General features: G+C 43.0%; 1 protein-coding gene across 2 annotated transcripts; it reads right to left on the bottom strand.

Moving 5' to 3' along the window:
• Positions 1-31: 31 nt before the first annotated feature.
• On the bottom strand, positions 32-18,133 carry LOC6037720 (succinate--CoA ligase [ADP-forming] subunit beta, mitochondrial). Of its 2 annotated transcripts, XM_038258528.1 has the most exons (9): positions 17,884-18,133; positions 16,974-17,065; positions 8,632-8,784; positions 8,407-8,569; positions 8,214-8,342; positions 8,022-8,157; positions 7,620-7,628; positions 1,255-1,679; positions 32-1,185 (listed from the first exon to the last, which is right to left on the bottom strand). In XM_038258528.1, exons 1-9 carry the CDS (start codon positions 17,947-17,949, stop codon positions 1,009-1,011), a joined length of 1,350 nt encoding a protein of 449 aa, XP_038114456.1. In that variant the 5' UTR covers positions 17,950-18,133; the 3' UTR covers positions 32-1,008. The 2 variants fall into 2 exon arrangements, with proteins under 2 accessions (XP_038114456.1, XP_001847601.1); XM_001847549.2 differs by lacking the exon at positions 7,620-7,628 and having other exon boundaries at positions 17,884-18,132.
• Between the last annotated feature and the right edge of the window lie 265 nt (positions 18,134-18,398).

Below are 18,398 nucleotides of genomic sequence, written 5' to 3'. Positions count from 1 at the left end.
GATTTCGAATGCAAAAAAGAATTCTTTTCCGTGTAATGTTTGGTTTACTTTATTCGTCTTACCATAACAACATGACATTGGCTCAGTTTTAAATAAATATACAAATATTCTAAAAACGCGTGTAAACATACGCGCGCTCGTTACGATAGTGTGTTTGTGTGTAGTATTAGCAAGTCCAATTCATCGCACCATTGTGTTCCTTGGGTAAACCTGTTCTTTCGTTCTTTATTTTTTCCTTCCTCCAACAGCGGGGCATTTTAAGGCTAGCCATTCTTTTCGTATTTTTTCACTCGAAGAAACAGCAGTTTAATTTGGAAACCGAAAAACTAAATCATTGCACTCACACTCACAATTGTAGTAGAAAAAACAAAATTTACCTAGCGCAGGGTAGTGCATTGGCTAATAGAGTTTTGACTTACAGAGTATGCTGTCGACCAATAGGCGGTGACTGGTTTCGCGAAAGGGTTATTAGCTAAAACGGATAAGATACGGTGCTCTTGTTGTCTTTATCAATTTTTGATGTTGTGCTTCTTCTTTATACGGTGCAGTTGCTTAAGCTTGTCTGTGCAGGGTGCAATAGATTAAACATTCATGTCCAAGTTCTGTAAGATTGTTGTGGTGTATTTTGTTTAGTTAGTTTCGTTTATATTTGATTTCGGGCTTGTGAGGCTTGTTTAAGTTTGCTAGTTTGTTTAATGTCCACGCGTCCGTACTAAAAAGGGTAATCTCGAATAGCTATAAAGAACTCAACAAATCAACGTCACTTTGCCTGTCTTAAATAAATTAGGATGTACGCGTAACTAAATTTGAGATAGAATTGAACTGTTTTCAAAGTTTGTTTTGCTATTTTTTAAGCGCGTTTTTGACAAAAATTTCTTTTCGCTTACTACTTTTGAACCAAAGCGCTACTAATTCGAAAGGGGAGCGTAATAATGAAATAAGGATGATGAATTTCGGAAGCGACCCGAACATTTGTTATTTGTTTGCGGTGTCCAGAAATGAACAAATTTAGTGAATGTAGCTCTCGGGCAGCTCGAAGCTCACGTCCAGATGGGCCTCGCGGGCCAGGTGCACAATCTGTGCCAGATGAACCGACAGCATGGCGGCCTCGTCCAGATCGTCCTTGGGCAGGATGCGCAGCTTCGACTTTTTGATCAGCTCCTTGGCTTCGTTCACGTTGGTTCCCTGCGAGGATCGAACAGAGGTTGAGTTCAAGATCTCTTACTTATCTACGGTCTCCTAGAGGAGTCTTACCTGCAGACGCACGATGATCGGCATCTTGATGTTGAGTTCGCGCGTCGCCTGGATAATACCCTCGGCGATCACGTCGCACCGCATGATACCGCCGAAAATGTTGACTAGAATGGCGTGCACTTTCGGGTCGGAGGTGATGATTTTGAACGCCTCGCGGACCGCGTTGACCGTCGCGCCGCCACCCACGTCCAGGAAGTTGGCCGGATCGCCGCCGTGCAGCTTGATGATGTCCATGGTGGCCATCGCCAGACCGGCGCCGTTCACCATGCACCCGATCGACCCGTCCAGCGCGATGTAGTTCAGGTCGAACTTGGACGCCTCCACCTCCTTCTTGTCCTCCTGGCTGAGATCGCGCTTGGCGAACAGCTCCTTCTGCCGGAACTCGGCGTTGTCATCGAAGCGCATCTTGGCGTCCAGGGCGAAGTCTTTAACGAGTTTAAGGGTATTGATTAGTCTTGGTTCTTTTGGGACAACTAGGGAGACTGCAAGCGAAGCGCGCAACATTCGGCAGAATTCCAACACCAAAACGGAACAAACACTTTTTTTGCGAAGGACAAACACAATGTGCTACGAAATGCTAAGGAATGTGTGAGGGAAATGTGGTGAAAGTGTTAGGATTTGAACTTAAACTAAAATAACTACAATTAATTCGTCTCAAACTACATTTTCCAGAATAAATCTGGAATTAGCCTGAATGGCAAAGGCTGGCATGCATTTCATGGTCAATGCTGCTTCGCAACTTTTCATAAGTTGTTTGTACTCTACCGTTGATCGTTTCCAACACTCTTGCACTCGATCAAAGTCACGCCTACGAGTCCAGATCTTTTTGCTGGTCTACCTCTCCCGCACTATGATTTCGTTGTATTCATAACACGATCGGCGTAAGCAAGTACCTGAACTGACTTGTTGAGGATCGTGCCACTCGTGTCATTATAATAAGTCACATTATAAGGTGAGCAATTCTCTCAGATTTCGGTCATTCGATTTTTTTTTTTGTATTTTTTAATCCGACTGAAACTTTTTTGGTGCCTTCGGTATGCCCAAAGAAGCCATTTTGCATCATTAGTTTGTCCATATAATTTTTCATACAAATTTGGCAGCTGGCCATACAAAAATGATGTATGAAAATTCAAAATCTGTATCTTTTGAAAGATTTTTTGATCGATTTGGTGTCTTCGGCAAAGTTGTAGGTATGGATATGAACTACACTGGCAAAAAATGACACACGGTAAAACAAATTATGGTTATTTTTTATTTAACTTTTTGTCACTAAAACTTGATTTGCAAAAAAACACAATTTTAATTTTTTTTATTTTTTGATATGTTTTAGAGGACATCAAATGGCAACTTTTCAGAAATTCCCAGGTTGTGCAAAAAATCTTTGAGCGAGTTATGAATTTTTGAATCAATACTGAATTTTTCAAAAAATCGAAAAATTGGTCGCAAAAATTTTCCAACTTAATTTTTTGATGTAAAATCAAATTTGAAATCAAAAAGTACTGTAGTGAAATTTTGATAAAGTGCACCGTTTTCAAGTTAAATCCAAAGTTTTAGGTGACTTTTTTGAAAATAGTCGAAGTTTTTATTTTTTTTAAATTAGTGCACATGTTTGCCCACTCTTGAAAAAATATTTTTGAAAAGCTGAGAAAATTCTCTATATTTTGCATTTTTGAACTTTGTTGATACGACCCTTAGTTGCTGAGATATTGCCATGCAAAGGTTTAAAAACAGGAAAATTGGGTACTAAAGCCATGTGCGAGGGGCGCGACAATAGTAAGAAATTAAATTATTTAATTAACGGCAGAAATTAAATACATTAACGATTGTTTACGATCAAAACATCGCCACCTCTCCTTACACTACATTGATTTGACAGATTGACACCGCGCGTGTTTGTTGTTGTTTTTAGTGCAAAATTTGCGTCCTCGAAGAGCAGGTCGAGCAACAAAGTGCAAGCGCAGCACAGGCGAACCGGAAAAGTACGCAGCGCCATCCAGGGTGGTAAACAGGACGTGCTGGACGATATCGAAGCTGGCCCAGGCGGAAGATTTATTGGAGAAGGCCATCATGTGGCACATTGAGACACACCTGGATGCTGCGTTTGCTCCTCGACTCAATTCTTCTCATGGGCCACATATTTCGGCAAAAATGGTCCTACGCGGCCCACCAGAAGTGGTTTCCCCTGATGTTGCGCTACCGTTGCCACCCTCATCACTGCCGAGTCTTCGACCTCCATTAGACCCGTGACGACCTCCATCACCCGGCGGAAAAGCAATCGCCGGTTGAACGTAATGAGGACTCTTTCCGGGAACAGAATGTTGTATATTTGTTCACATCCAGCTTATGCACCAAAGTCCTTAGCGATCGGCAATGTGGCATTTTTGTTCCAGACCAAGGGGCCGACCTAGGAGGAGGGCAAAGGTCCCGAGCCCCCTCCCCCCCATTTTGACCCTTTCCTTGGCGAGTAGGCTGCCCTCCAATTTGCCCCCATACTCAGTCGGAACTCGGCGCTGCTGTTCCAGACACTTCAAGAAATGACCAACTCAACACGGTTCCAGAATTGATACGATTTTTGTTGAAATAAATGAAACAACAGAGTTGAGTTATTTTATTTGTATATTTTCAATCAAATCTACCAAAAAGTCATCACCTAACTAAATGCCACTCCAAGAAACTAACCCTGGTAATGTTTGCTCTTCATTGGACCCCGGTCCTAAACCTGCGAGCGTTAAAGCGGCCAGCTACATGAATCATTTGGCGGACCGAGCGTAAATGCACAGGATTTCATTTCCTCCGGTGCCGGCTTGTTGAAGGCATCGCTGTCACAAGCCACCACCAGCTGCAACGAAATATTGGTAGTGTCCGACGTCTGATCTTGCGTCTGATTGTTGTTTTTAGACTTGAACTGCATCCTGCAAGGCGCATCGCAGGATCTTCGTAATCGATGAAACCGCACTTTTGCCGCTTTTTGATTTGCTACTGGCCGTTGTAATCGAATTCTGCCGGCTTCAACTCTTTTCCGCCTATGGCACGTTTACACCGTCCTGCTCCAGAATCTTCTCCGCATCTTTCTTTTTTTATCCAACGCGACCAAGAATTTCTAGAACTTAGCGGTTTATCGAAATATTCGATCTTACAATAATTAACAAGTTCATTTTTTTACAAGCGCGAAACCAAAACAAACTTGACAGCCGAGCGCGAAAGAGACACGAAGCCAACCAATGTTTTCAAAGCAGGTGAGGCGCTGTCAAATCTCAAATGACATGAGGAATTCAATTCCTTAATGTATTAAATACCAAAAATTAATATACTAAGGCCTTTGTCACGCCCCTCGGCCATGTGTCAATTTTTATGTACAACGGAAAAAAAAACACGATTAAAAACCTTTTCTGATCACTTTTTTTCATTTTGAGGCAAAAAAAAAAATTTGACAAGACAACATTTTTTCGATGGATCAACTATGGTCTCCTTGGAACGAGCTGTCAAGTAGGAGCTTTTCTGTCAAGAAGGATCGCGAGGTTAATTTTTCAAAATTGATTTAAAAATCCATTTTAAATTCATTGTGGTCGTACAAAGGGTCATTGTACTCAGAAAAATAAGCTTTAATAAGCGTAAACAATACTATCAGCAATCTAAGCATTATTTTAGGACCCAATTGATGAAACAACACACCATTTTCTTATTTCGATATCTCAGCAACTAATGGTCCGATTTTCAATGTTAAAATATGAAACATTCGTGAAATTTTCCGATCTTTCCGAAAAAAATTAAACCAAGACTAAAATTTCAAAAGGGCCAAACATTCAATATTACGCCCTTTTAAAATGTTAGTCTTGGTTTAAAAATTTTAAAAATATTTTGTATTTTGAATGGAAAATTATATGGACAAACTAATAATGCAAAATGGCTTCTTTGGGCATACCGAAGGCACCAAAAAAGTTTCAGTCGGATTAAAAAATACAAAAATTAAAATTTAAGAAAAGAGACCGATTTCGTAGAGAATTGCTCAGGTGTTAACGTCGATTCCGTCGAGCTTGTCACGTGACCTTTGCGAAACCAATTAACCTTTTCGTAGAATTATGCTAGTTCTGACGGAACACCTGCTCTATTTGGCGCAATCGCGGTCTTCCTGGCGCTACTTTAACTTGAAGAAGTCACGTATGAATATATCAACCCTGTCACTGTTCAGGATGTAGAGCTGGGACTTCGGATATCCGGATAATTTGGAGAATTAATAAATCTATTAGAAAATGAACTAACTTATACAAGCCAGCTTTGTCTCACGACTGTGGGGTGACATAATCATGAAATAAAATAATTTTACAGTTTCAAAAGACCTCTAATTTTGTATCACATGATTTATGACCGAATACTATTATCCGAAAAACTATCCGATTCGTTACATTTTTATTTTTAAATCTATGTTGGGTTCATCAAATCTTTCTATCCAAATAATTTTCTGATACGATTTTTGTAAATCTCTTTTGATTTGGTTTGATTAAAAAGATGATATCTGATTGAATATAGAAACAAATGTAAACTATCCGGATATCCGAGGTCCCAGCTCTTTCAGGATAGTGATCTAAATGGAATGATTTATATCTCTCAGACAGCCACATTTTACACCCTAATCCTGAGTGATCATGGTATATCCAGCATCTCTCCACTAATAAAGATCGTATTGCTGGAAATGTGGTGGAAGGTGTCGTTTCTTGCCGGATCGTCCACGTCCTAAGCTTGCTGGTTAAGCTCCTCTCTTTCGTACGAATGTCTTTGGGACAGGCACGTAACAGAACAGAATCATGGCATACTTAGCACTTAGTAACGCGGAACTTTGTAACTCGATTTTTTTTATCTTACTAGGGGAAATATGCCCATTTTAATCACTCTAAGCCGTTCGACCAATTCTCATCACTTTTGCCGTTTTCCGCTATAAAATCAACATTTTCAGATATATCAACAATGGAGAGTTGCTTGCTCACTTTTGTTTGAGCTATTTATTGCTTTGGAACCGTCAAAAATGTTAAAGGGCAACTGCCCTTGGCAACCGAAGAACTAGATCGCAGAGTGCCACGCTGGTTAACACACTGCGATCACCATTCCAAGTACTACCTCTGTCAAATAAAGACCTGTTTTCTAGACCCCTCTGACTTTCTATCAAAAAACACTTTATGAAAGCTGTAATTCATGATCAAAGTGCTGATAGGCCGATAATAGAAATAGGCTGAGAAAGGGTATAGTTCCCCTACCATACCATTCAGCTCGGAACACCATACGCGATGTCCGTGCTGTATCAAGAAGGTTGTTTCATTTTGCTCGGTGCTGGGCTGCAGGGTGACGATGGTCGATTCTCCCAGCAGCGCGTGTAATAATGATTCATGCGCCTTTTGTTCGTCCTTTTGCCGCAGCGTCCAGTTCTCAAGGCCAAAGAGGGCAACCGATATTATCAGTGTCTTGTACAGGGTCAGTTTCGGGGCACGTTGCACTTGATCAAATTTCAAGGCCTTCAGTAATTCGAAGTAGGCATAGTGGATACGAGTCCGGATCTCTAAGCTGGTACCGTTGCCGGCCGTTAGCAGCGATCCCATGTACACGAACTTGCTCACCTCCTCCAGCACATCGCCATCCACAGCTAAAGGGGTGAGTCTTGGGGGCCAACGCCCTTTGAGGCCCTCCCTTTTATGTACTTTGTTTTCGTCGTATTCATGGCCAATCCAATTCGTCTTACTTGCGTCCTTAAGGCGATGTAAACCCTTTCACCGTCTCTAGGTCTCTCGCTATAATATCAATGTCATCCGCATAAGCAAGAAGTTGGAATGTCCTGTTGCATATCGTGCCTCTCGTGTCTATACCCGCTCTTCGCACAACTTCCTTAAGTCCGATGTTAAACAGCGCGTTGGATAAGCCGTCACCTTGTCGTAACCCTTGGTGCGATTGGAAGAGGTCCGCTAGCTTCCCTGCCACTCGCACGTTACATATCACACCAGCCAAGGCAGCCGTGATCAGCCGAGTCAGTTTGTCCGGGAAACCGTTCTCGTGCATGAGTCCAGCTTATCGCTCTTCTTGTAGATGGGACACACGACACCATCCATCCATTCTTCTGGTAGTTTCTCCTCCTCTATTTATCTTACAAATTTAGTCCAAATGTGGTTTGTAGCATGCACTTAAAATCTAAATCATTCTTCCTCCACCGATGAAACGATCAACTCAACAAAAGCCAATGTGTGCAAAAGTGTAATGTAAGTGACATGCCGAGAAAAGAAGCAGTTTTAAGCAACGCAGAATTTGAAGCAGCTCGTTCCAAACACCACAAGTTGTGTTTTTTTTTTTTTTTTTTTTTTTTGAAAATGCCAAAAGATACTTACACTCTGACGCTGCTCGATTTGATTTTTCGATTTTAAACCAATTCGTGCATGTTTTTTAATGTGATTTGTGAGGAGGGGGCGGGTGCAAAATTCATCAACGTGCCACATCACACAAGTGTTGAGGGGGTGGTGTTGCGATGGTTGGTGTTGTTTGTGATTTGGTGATTGGTCAAACAACCCACAAATGAGTATAGTTACGTGTGTTTTTTTTGTGTAGATGTAGATTTTTTGTTTTTGGTATGATTTTACATGGTGCATGAAGAAGAGAAGAAAAGAATTAATTTTGTAGTCAGTTGTCACCAATCGTAGAGTTCCAATTGGGTAATGTTTGATTCTAAAATGATCTCTCTCTACTTGGTTTATGATCTGAAACAACTTGGACAAAATGGTAGTTGCACTTACAAGTTTCTCCGGCGTCCTCGGCGTACGGGTTAATCTCGATCAGCAGGGCATCCTTCTTGACGAACAGGTCGTACATGTTGAGCAGCATCTTGGCCGTCTCTTCGGCGTGGTCTTCCAGACCGACCTTCTTGGCGATCTAAAATGAGGATTGGTCAAATCGGTAAACTGTTGAATTGAGAAAGTTCAACTTACGGCCAGGGCCTGATTCTTCTGCAGACCGGCTTTGATGTCGATGGGTTCGTAGACGATGGCGTCCGGGTTTTCGGCGGCCACTTCCTCGATGTTGACACCACCCTGCGAAGACGCGATCAGGACGGGACCCTGCAGAAATCGGGGAATCGATTAATGATCATGAACTTCAATTCTAGACCCGGAAATCACTCACGTTGAACGCACGCTCCATCATCACGGCAAAGTAGAACTCACGACGGGGGAACTTGCGCTCGGCCACCATCACCGAGTTGCAAATCCGTCCAGCGGCACCGGTCTGCTTGGTAACCAGCAGCTGGTTGATCATTTTGCCACCAATAGCTTGGGCCTCCTTGGGTCTACAGAGAAATTGAAGCTTTAAACTCAACATTGTTGCTACAAAAACAAGATCAAAACTTACGAGAACACCACCCGCACGCCACCCTTGAGGCCATTCTTGAAGGTTCCCTTGCCGCGTCCACCGGCCAGAACCTGCGCCTTCAGCACCAGGTTCTTCGTGTTCAGATCCTTGGCGATCTTTTCCGCTTCCTGGGCGGAAGTAGCCACACCGAACCTGTAACGGGAAACGTTGAAGTTAGTTCCTCCAGGTGAACGTTCGCTTCTAGTTATTAATAACTCAAGATTCAATCCCCATCAGGAGATTGTGCAATTGAGGTCGCTGCTGATTAAACTATTTACTTTTTACCGTCTAACCAAACATCCACTAGTTATGGCAGCTGTCTTAGTGCATTCAATTAACCCCGTAGACCAAAGGTGGTCGATAATTCCCGGAATAATCTGGCGCGCCACCGGTCAGTCCAAAAGGGTACGTAAACAACAACGATTTTTTCATCATCCTTTTATCAGTACAAAGCGACAGTCACGGCGAACAAGAAGGAAACCATCACCCATCCGCAACGGCGCAACCTGCTATCAGTTCAGAGTGGCGCGTGGACTTTGATCACGCGACGCTTGTTTGTTTGGCTCACCACTTTGTACAATTAGTACCGGGATGAACGCGCCTGGGTTGTTGTTTTTTTATTGAGCTGGTTAGCATCTCAAAAGATGCTAACAGGTTGGAGAGGGTCGTGATTGAAAACTGGACCGTAAAGTTGCAAATTGCTGGAATTGTTCAAATTTACGCATTTTTTTTTTTAAGATCAAAAAATGTCTCGAAAAGGTCATCTCGGTCTCTCTGGCAATTCCAAATTGCAAGGGGGCTTGACAGGTTTAAAAATACCTACGCAAAGATGGTAATCGTCTCGAAGTTGACAGGGAGAAGACGCGGAATAGAGAAAAGTAGCTAAACATGCGCGCAGTGACTAGACCGAACGAAAAATCATTGAAAACCAAATACCTTCATCCTTCAGGAAAGGCTATAAAATCACTCAAAAAATGAACTTCTTAATTCAACCTCGTAGACCCACCTTCACGTATACTTATCGACTCAGAATCAAATTCTGAACAAATCGAGCCAAACATTTCATTAGGACACAAAACCATAAACCGCGATTCGAGAAAATCGCTGGCAAAAGGTGGACAACTTGTTTCAATTCCTATTTAAAAAGAAAGCTTGACTGATGGTATTTTTACTTTCCAACTCTGGAGTTTTTTTTTTTTGAAAAGGTCCAATGAACCAAATTTTCAGTTTTTGCTTGTTGTGTGTTTTTTAATACCCCTGACTCAAGGCGGTTTTGAAAACACTCAAAATGCAAAAACTGAAATTTTGGTTCATTGGACCTTTTCAAAAAAAAAAAAAAAAAAAACCCAGAACGGTTGTTCATAATGGGCCCTTTCTAAATGCAATTTCGAAGAGAACTGAAAGGGCACTAAAGCGCTGTCACCTGATTGTTGTTTTTAATGATGTTTATGGGCCTTTTTGTTTAGTTCGAAATAATGAGGAATTCAGAGTCCATAATTGGCAAAGCGAGCGCGTGGTCGTAAAAAAATATTCAGAGTGAAAAGTGATTTTTTATGATTTTCAAAGCCCTTCCTATATCATCGTTGATCGGAAGGCACGGCGTTGGGTGGATTGTGTTCAAATTTTTTGAATAAGGTTTTATTTTTTTGCGGTGAAAAAGCCATTTCTATATAATGATCGAAAGACGCACTGACAATTTGGATCGTCGAGTAAATAGTGGAGAAACCAGAAAGACCTTCCCATAGCATCGTTGCTCGGAAGGCTCGCCGACGGGTCTGTTATGAAAGTCCGCCCCATAGCGTAGTAGCTCGGGAGGCATCGAAAAGCCAATACTTTATACTGCTAACCCAAAAAAATATTAATCACGTGATGCTTGAAGGAAATGCTGTGGAATCAACGGTCTCAAGCGGTATCAACAAGTATATAGCGAAAAACTCGACGGTAACATTTCAAAAGACATCATGTACATTTTGACACTTTCTGGGTTATTGCATATTCTGAAAGTACTCCTAATAAGCTACCTCTTCACCAAAAATGAGCAAAAGTTACTTCAGTAAAGTCTGTTTAATCATGATTTTAAATAAAGTAACATAAACAAAATCCCTGCCATCAGCAGTCTCTGTTTATATAGCCCTGTCAACCTGTCAAACAAAAGACTACATGAACCTCGTGACGGAAAAAAAGCAACATGAACAAAGCGCCATGTACATTCGGCGAAGAAAACCGAATCATAACAAAGCGTCCCCCTAAATGACAGCATCGTGATATAGACGATGGTGATTTCAAAAGAAGTTATGTTTGTTTTTCTCAAATAAAATTACGGAAATAATGTTTAATTGAATTTGGATGATCAAGTATCAATAAAAGCAACGTTTTTCATCGTTTGTTATCATTAGAACATCTTATTTTGCTTTTATATTAAAATGGGAATTGAAAATAGATGCTCAACATTCAAATACGTTTTTCTCAAAACGCACGGTTCGTACATGATGCTTTTTGAAATGTTGGCGTCGAACTATGTGACTCATCAACTGCAACTTCAACAATCGGCCTAACATTCCTCCCTTTCGTTGAACTGCAGGCTTCTTGGGAGGGCGCCGGTATTGACTAATAAAGTAGGGATCTTTAGAACGAATGGTTGGCTCCCACTGATCATTTTTGATTCATTGTTTAACTTCAGCTGATCTGTCAATAACGGAGTAGCATCTCATTGGCAGTCAACCATGCTCATGATCATGCTCAGTTCGAAATAATGAGGAATTCAGCGGAAATTTTGATAATTCAGCAGCCGCGGGCCGTATTAAATATTGTAGTTCGACGAAGTTTTTTTTTTCTGCAGAAATCCTTGGTGAAACGTAAACCAAACTTTGTTTTTAAGTGAATTATTGTTAACAAAGTATGAAAAGTTCACTTTATAACACAGAAAGTGTTGGGATCTAGCAAGCTGTGGAGTTGGACCGATCGTAGTTAACCTTATTTGTAAACCTAGTTGAATAAACCATTCTGTACTTGAACTTCTTAGAAACCAGTCGCCTGATTCTTTCGCTCTCTAACAGGTTATGGGCCTGCACCTGTAACCAGGCGACGAAACAAACATCAAGAAGTTTTTTTTCACGAAGAAAATTTTGAAGTCCCCCACAAAGATGGACCGGATTGGAGTCGTGAAGTTGAACGGTTCGAACTACTGCAGCTGGAAGCGCAAGGTGGAGTTCCTGCTCATCCGGGACGACCTGTGGCGGTACGTAGTCGGAACGAAGCCGGTTCCACGGCGAGCGGCTGTCGGTTCCGGATCGGATGGTGCTGCTGGCGCGGACCAAGCCGTGCTCAACGCGGCGGAGATTGAAGCTTGGGACAACGGCGACCAGAGGGCGCGGGCCACAATCGGACTGCTGATGGAGGACACCCAGTTGCCGCTCATCAAGAATGCGACGACGGCCAAGCTCTGCTGGAACGCCTTGAAGGACCACTTTGAGACGGTCACCCTGACGTCTAAGGTGGCTCTGCTGAAGCGATTGTGTGGGATGCAATACTCGGAAGGAGAGGACATCCAGCAGCATGTCCAGCAGATGGAAGAAATTTTCGAGAGGCTGGCGATGGCCGGTCAAGAGCTAGACGAGGACCTGTGTGTGGCCATGATCCTGCGGAGTCTGCCAAGCTCGTTCAACACGCTTACGACGGCTTTGGAGGCGAGGTCCGACGATGAATTGACTCTGGAGCTGGTCAAGATGAAACTGGTGGACGAGGTGTCCAAACGTGGAACTCGCGGAGCCGGCGAATCTGTTCTCAAGGTTGACCACCAGAAGCGCAATAAGGTGTTAATCTGCTACTTCTGCAAGAAGCCGGGCCACAAGGAAAAGTTTTGTCGAGTGAAGAACGGTGAGTCGAGTCAGTGGGAGGCAGAGCAGGACCTGCCCCAAGCGAAGACGGCTTACGAGGACGTCAAGGAGAATTTTTCGTTCTTGACGCTGGACCAGAAGAGCGGCCGTGACGTGTGGATCATCGACTCTGGGGCTACGTCCCACATGTGCGCCAATCCTGATTATTTCGTGTCGATGGATCGGAGCGTTAAGCAGGACGTTTGCCTTGCGGACGGCAAGAAGACGATCTCGGAGGGTGTTGGCTCATGTAAGTTGATCTGGGAGTCTCCGGAGGGCAAACGAAACGACGTTGTCCTGTCCGATGTGATGTACGTGCCCAAGTTCGAGACCAACATCATCTCTGTGAAGAAGCTGACTGCCTGCGGGGCCAAGGTCGACTTCGATGCGAACGGATGCCAGATTCTCAAGAACAACAAGGTGATTGGATCCGTGGCGATGGCCGGCGGACTCTACAAGATGCGGCCGATTTGTGGAGCGCTGTGGCGGAATGGAGTCTCGGAGCGCAAGAGTCGCTCGGCTCGTTCCATCGATCCGGAGACGCACGAGTGGATCATCAGCCGATATTGTCATTTTATGACACATCAGGAGGTTCGGGAAACCGAACCTTCGCAGGGAAGTATCGTTCTTTATCCGTTTTCTAAAGTCTTCCCGAAAGAATGTGTGGCTGATGACGTGTCCGTTGTTCTAGTGCCCGATTGTGAACACGACGGCGGTGAGGATTCTGCCGGAGCGGTCTACGATGGCGAGGAGAACGCTGATGACCCGATCGAGGCAGACTCCAGCGATTTCGAGGCTGAGGTTTCCGGCAACGGACGGAATGACACGGATGACGTTGATGATACGTTGTCGTCCGAAAACGACGAGATCGGGGCTGCAGATAGACAGGAGGAGTTGCAAGATGGGCGAAGTGTTCATCGTTCGACTTGGGCGATCCAAGGAGTCCTCCGATTTCGGGACGTGGTCGAGCCTTTCCAGGTGTGCTGGGAATCCCGTACGTTTGCTGATGTGATGGAGTGCTCGAACGGCGAGAAGTGGATACGTGCTTTGAAGGAGGAGATCCAGTTCCTGCACGAGAACTCGGCCAGATTTGAGTCCGGCACGATGCTACCGGACGATGTCTACTTTCTTGAGAAATGCTGTTACGGGTTGGAGCAGGCGGGACGCGTCTGGAACCAGCAGATTTCTGACGTGCTGCGAAACTTGGAGTACCAGCTGTCAGAAGCGGACCCCTGTTTGTTCGTGAGGAAGAAGGCCGACAATAGATCGTTCGATGGTTCGCAGAACGGACGGTTCTGGCTGGACCAAAACGCGTACATCCGTACGATTACTGTGAGCATTGGTCAAGAAGATGCCAAGCTCTCGCGTATTCCGATTGTTCCAGGTTACCCGAAACGCCAGCAAAAGGAGGAGGAATCGCTGCCCCGGAAGGACGACTACCAGAGTCTCGTTAGTGCTTTGCTGTACGTTGCGGTTAACACACGGACTGAGATCGCGATCAGTGTGTCCACTCTGGAACGCAAGTTAAGCAACCCGATTGAGACGGGCAAGACCGAAGCTGAGCGGACGCTGCGGGATCCGAACGCAACGGAAGAATTGAAGCTCGGAGGACCAGGACGACGATCATCAGGACGAAGTCGAATACGTGGCGCAGTCGGAAGACGGCCAGAAGTTGCTGTAGCGGATGAAGCTAATGCCGAACGTGGGAGACGACCAAAGCCGGAGCTGATGGTCGCTGCTGTCGAAGATCAAACTGAGATGCTGAGGAAGAAGTTGATGAGTTCCCCAACCTACGCAGCTTGAGGAGGAGTGTTGGGATCTAGCAAGCTGTGGAGTTGGACCGATCGTAGTTAACCTTATTTGTAAACCTTGTTGAATAAACCATTCTGTACTTGAACTTCTTAGAAACCAGTCGCCTGATTCTTTCGCTCTCTAACAGAAAGATCCTTAACCACGAAAAACTAACGAAACAGAAAAGGGCACAATTGAACTTTTTTTCGGGTTTGGAGTGAAAATTGTTATGTGCCCTTTTGTGTTTTTGATTTTTTCAATAGGAAATTGTAGGGAGTGTACAAATGAATGAAATAGTGGAATATTCCCAAATGTTTACGTTTTGGTTTTGTGCCCTAATAAAATGTTTGGCTCGAAATGTCTGTGCGTGTGTCGGTGCGTCCGTGCACCGAAAAATATGCACTCGATTTTCTCTGGGCTGGCTGAATCGATTTGGACCGTTTTGGCCTCATTCGATCCGTCTTGGGGTCCCATAAGACCCTAGTTAATATTATGAAGTTCAGAAAAGTACTTCAAAAGTTATGCTAAAAAAACGTTTTTAGCAGAAGTCCGAAAGATTGTAAAAAGGGTGGTTTTTGAAAGAAAACCCGTCATGTTATACATTTTTAGAAAGGTATTTAAAAGACTTTTCCAATGAGCCTACAACGACTCTGGGCTACTGGAAGATCTGACAAACCTATCAAAAGTTATGAGCCGTTAATGGTTTGGAAATTAATTTTACTTGTATTTTTTGATTTTTCTTAAACTTTGTGGGGGCCTTCCCTATGACCAAAGAAACTATTTTGTGTCATTGGTTTACCCATACAAGTATCCATGACTTTTGAGTGAATTTTCTGATCAATTTGGTGTCTTCGGCAAAGTTGTAGGTATTGTTGAGGACTATTGAGAAAAAATAGGTACTTTTTTCACAAAAAGTCAATTTCCCAAAATACGTAGTTTTTTTATATGTTTTAGGAGACAAAAATCCGGAACTTTTGAGTCATAGAGAAGTATGGTCAAAAAATCCGCCGCCGAGTTATGATTTTTTCAAAAAACTAGTGATTTTTGAAAAAAAAAACGAAATTGATTACAAAACAAAATTTGATCTAATTTTTTATGTAGAATTTAATTTGAAATCGAAAAGTTCTTTACAGATTTTTTGAAAAAGGGGTTTTCAAGATATAGCCACTTTTTAGATGCCAGATCTCAGATATTTTGGTGAAAATGATGTCCGGGTCCATCATGCGACTCGTCATCAGTTAGATAATTGAAAGACCTTTCAAATGAGCGTAAAACATCGAAGATCTGATAACCCTTTTAGAGTCAAAAGCACTTAAGTCTTAATTTTGAGACACAATTCGACTTGACTCAAAATATAAACCAGTTTTGACAGGTATGTTAATGTAGCGATCCATTTGCCCAGTTGTTCCAATTACTGTATTTGAATTCGATAGTTCTAATGCAGTTCGAATCGAATTATCGAATCCAAGAAAATCCGTCATTTTCAATATTTTAAGAAAGGGGTTTGAAAGATTGTTTCGATGATCCTAAAAGACAATCTTATAAAAAATTGAGTAATGAAGTTCAAATTATTAAATATTTTTAAGGGTGAATGATGCTGTTTTGGCTAAATGCTATCACTAGGGTGCGATTTTGTGACAAGTCTGTTGTTAAAATACAGGACGTGTAACAAGATAGTACATTCATATTCAAAAAATGATGCTTCAATTCTCATTTCGCCAGTAAATTTTAAGTAGAAAAGTCTTCCAAAGTAAGGTCCATGGTGTTTCAAGGACCTTTGGATCTTTCTTTGCTTTAGTGGTTCTCTTTTATAGTACTAACGATATCATCTTTTTCATTATCAGTGAGCTAGTATATACGGAGTATTTGTAATTTAAAGAATAAATTTGAAAATAGTAGTTTATGCAACAAGTTGCAAAAAGAGGATTTTTTCAGCACGAGTCGTAAACCTCGTTGGATAAATACGGAGAGTGCTGAAAAAATCAAGTTTTGCAACGAGTTCCATACAACAGTTTTTGCAATTCCGAAAAACACCCATTGAGTGAAATTTTAAGTCAAATTTTCATGTATTTTGTAAATGAATCGTTTAAATCAAAAAAATGTTGAAAAGTGTTACTTTTCGAAACAAGTGCTGAAAAGTTCAACTTTTCAGCACCCATTTCAGTGCTGAAAAGTAGAACTTTTCAGCATTTATTTTGAAAAGTGTTGCTATTCGATTCTGGTATTTTTGGTGCAGAAAAGTAGGCTTTTTCGTCGTTCAGGAATGACAGGAAAAGTAAGTAGTTTCACGACGGAATAGCAAAAAGAAATATTTCAGTTTTTTCCTCAGAATCAAATCATTACATGCAGCATCTGTCGCCAATGGGCATCTGTCCGCGCTTTCGCATACAGAATGATACCAAATTGCACAAACCGTACCGATCATTGAGATATGTTTCAACTTGTGCTACAAAGTACTAAATGAATAATTCTAGCGCCCGGTAGAATATCAAGCCAAAAGTCAACACACAGGATCATAGCGTCAGTCTATTCTAGTCACAATGGAAGATATCTTTTCGTAGTCACGTTTCTCACACCAGCGAATAAACAACATCGAATCACGTTTCTTTCCGCCGAACTAGTCAACCTTGTCTGGCCCAAATTCAATCGCTCATTCGTCTACAAAACAATACTCACTTTGGCGTCGGAATGCCGGCCTCATTGAGGAAGCTGTACGAGACGTGCTCCTGCACGTTCAGATTTCGCCGCTGTCCGGCGGTCGCCAAAACCTGGAACAAATCCGGCAAAAAAAACCCGACATGTTAATCACTTCGGCAAGCATGAATCATCGCTGCTCAATAAAACGGGTTTCGTCAGTGGTCGCGCGCACGCAAACGCGTTATCTCTTCCATCGGTAACCCCCGCGCGTACAAGCTTAAAATTCAAGTTTTTCTGCCACATGACACGAAGGTGACGTCGTCGTCGTTGTTGTCTGCGCCAACGTCACGCGCCAGTTGCGTGCAAACTCTCCCGCTCCGGTGCTAATCGGTTCACACCTGACTGCTGAGGCTGGGTCAGTTTTCGTTGCGTTCCGATTCTTGGCATGGATCGATGAACTAGTTTGAAGAGTTTCAACTTGTTTGCCGAGGGCAGGCAGGTCGACGCCGTTTGCTTATCTCTGGACGCATTAGTTCAGCGGGAGTAGATGCCTTGAATAGTTACGAAGACCTGTTACAACCAGCCAGCCAAACTGGTTGGAGAAACAGCTGATTTGTTTTGTTTACAGATCCGCAGGGGGTGGAGGCTCGCCGAGAGAAGCAGGAGCCGCGCAGAGAATCGGTCTACAATTTAATTTTAGAGACCGCCACAGTCGGAGACAGTTCTCTTCCTCCCAGAGAGCTTTTTGTGTCCTCAGCTGCTACCGAGAGAGTCGATGACGACGACGACGACGACACGGTATGTTACATAAAGACCCCCCATTTCTGGACGGAATCCGATGGAAGAAACCAACGCCTTTCACCAGCCGTGCAGCAGTGACCTTGCTGGGGACGTTGCAGCGATCACGTGCGCACCACGAGCCAGCCGATCTTGACGGTGGAAAACCTACCCGAGGTGATGATTTGGCAGCGAGTTCCGCCAGAACCAGGCTGGATTTTCGCAGTATTGACGCCATTTTGCTGCTGCTCACTGATTTGCTCTAGCCGCACACTGAAACCACTGAACAGAGACTGACCGTTCCACCTTTACCACAAGCACTAGTTAGAGATTCTCTTGAATGACTGATTTTACTTTTCGAAGAATTTGGATGAGCGGATGCAACCACACACAAGATTCGCCAACGAACGAGAGAAGCAAAAGCGAATCGACCGTTGACGTTTTGCGCAAATGTCATTTCGGGTGCAGGTGGCGGGGGTAGGTTGGAAATTACGCTACGTACACGGTTAATATGTGTTGACAATTTTTGGGTATTTTTTTAAATTTAACTTAATTTAATTAATTTCAAATTTAAATTTTTAAACTTTGTATTTTTAACCCCTTCTCGCCCAGAGCAAAATCGAGATTTTTACGTTTTTCACCATTGCTCATAACCGGATCGACCAAATTGGATGAAATTTTAACGGA

Source organism: Culex quinquefasciatus, chromosome 2, assembly GCF_015732765.1.
Source record: "Culex quinquefasciatus strain JHB chromosome 2, VPISU_Cqui_1.0_pri_paternal, whole genome shotgun sequence".
Lineage (NCBI taxonomy): Eukaryota > Metazoa > Arthropoda > Insecta > Diptera > Culicidae > Culex > Culex quinquefasciatus.
This window is presented reverse-complemented; position numbering and strand designations above follow the sequence as displayed.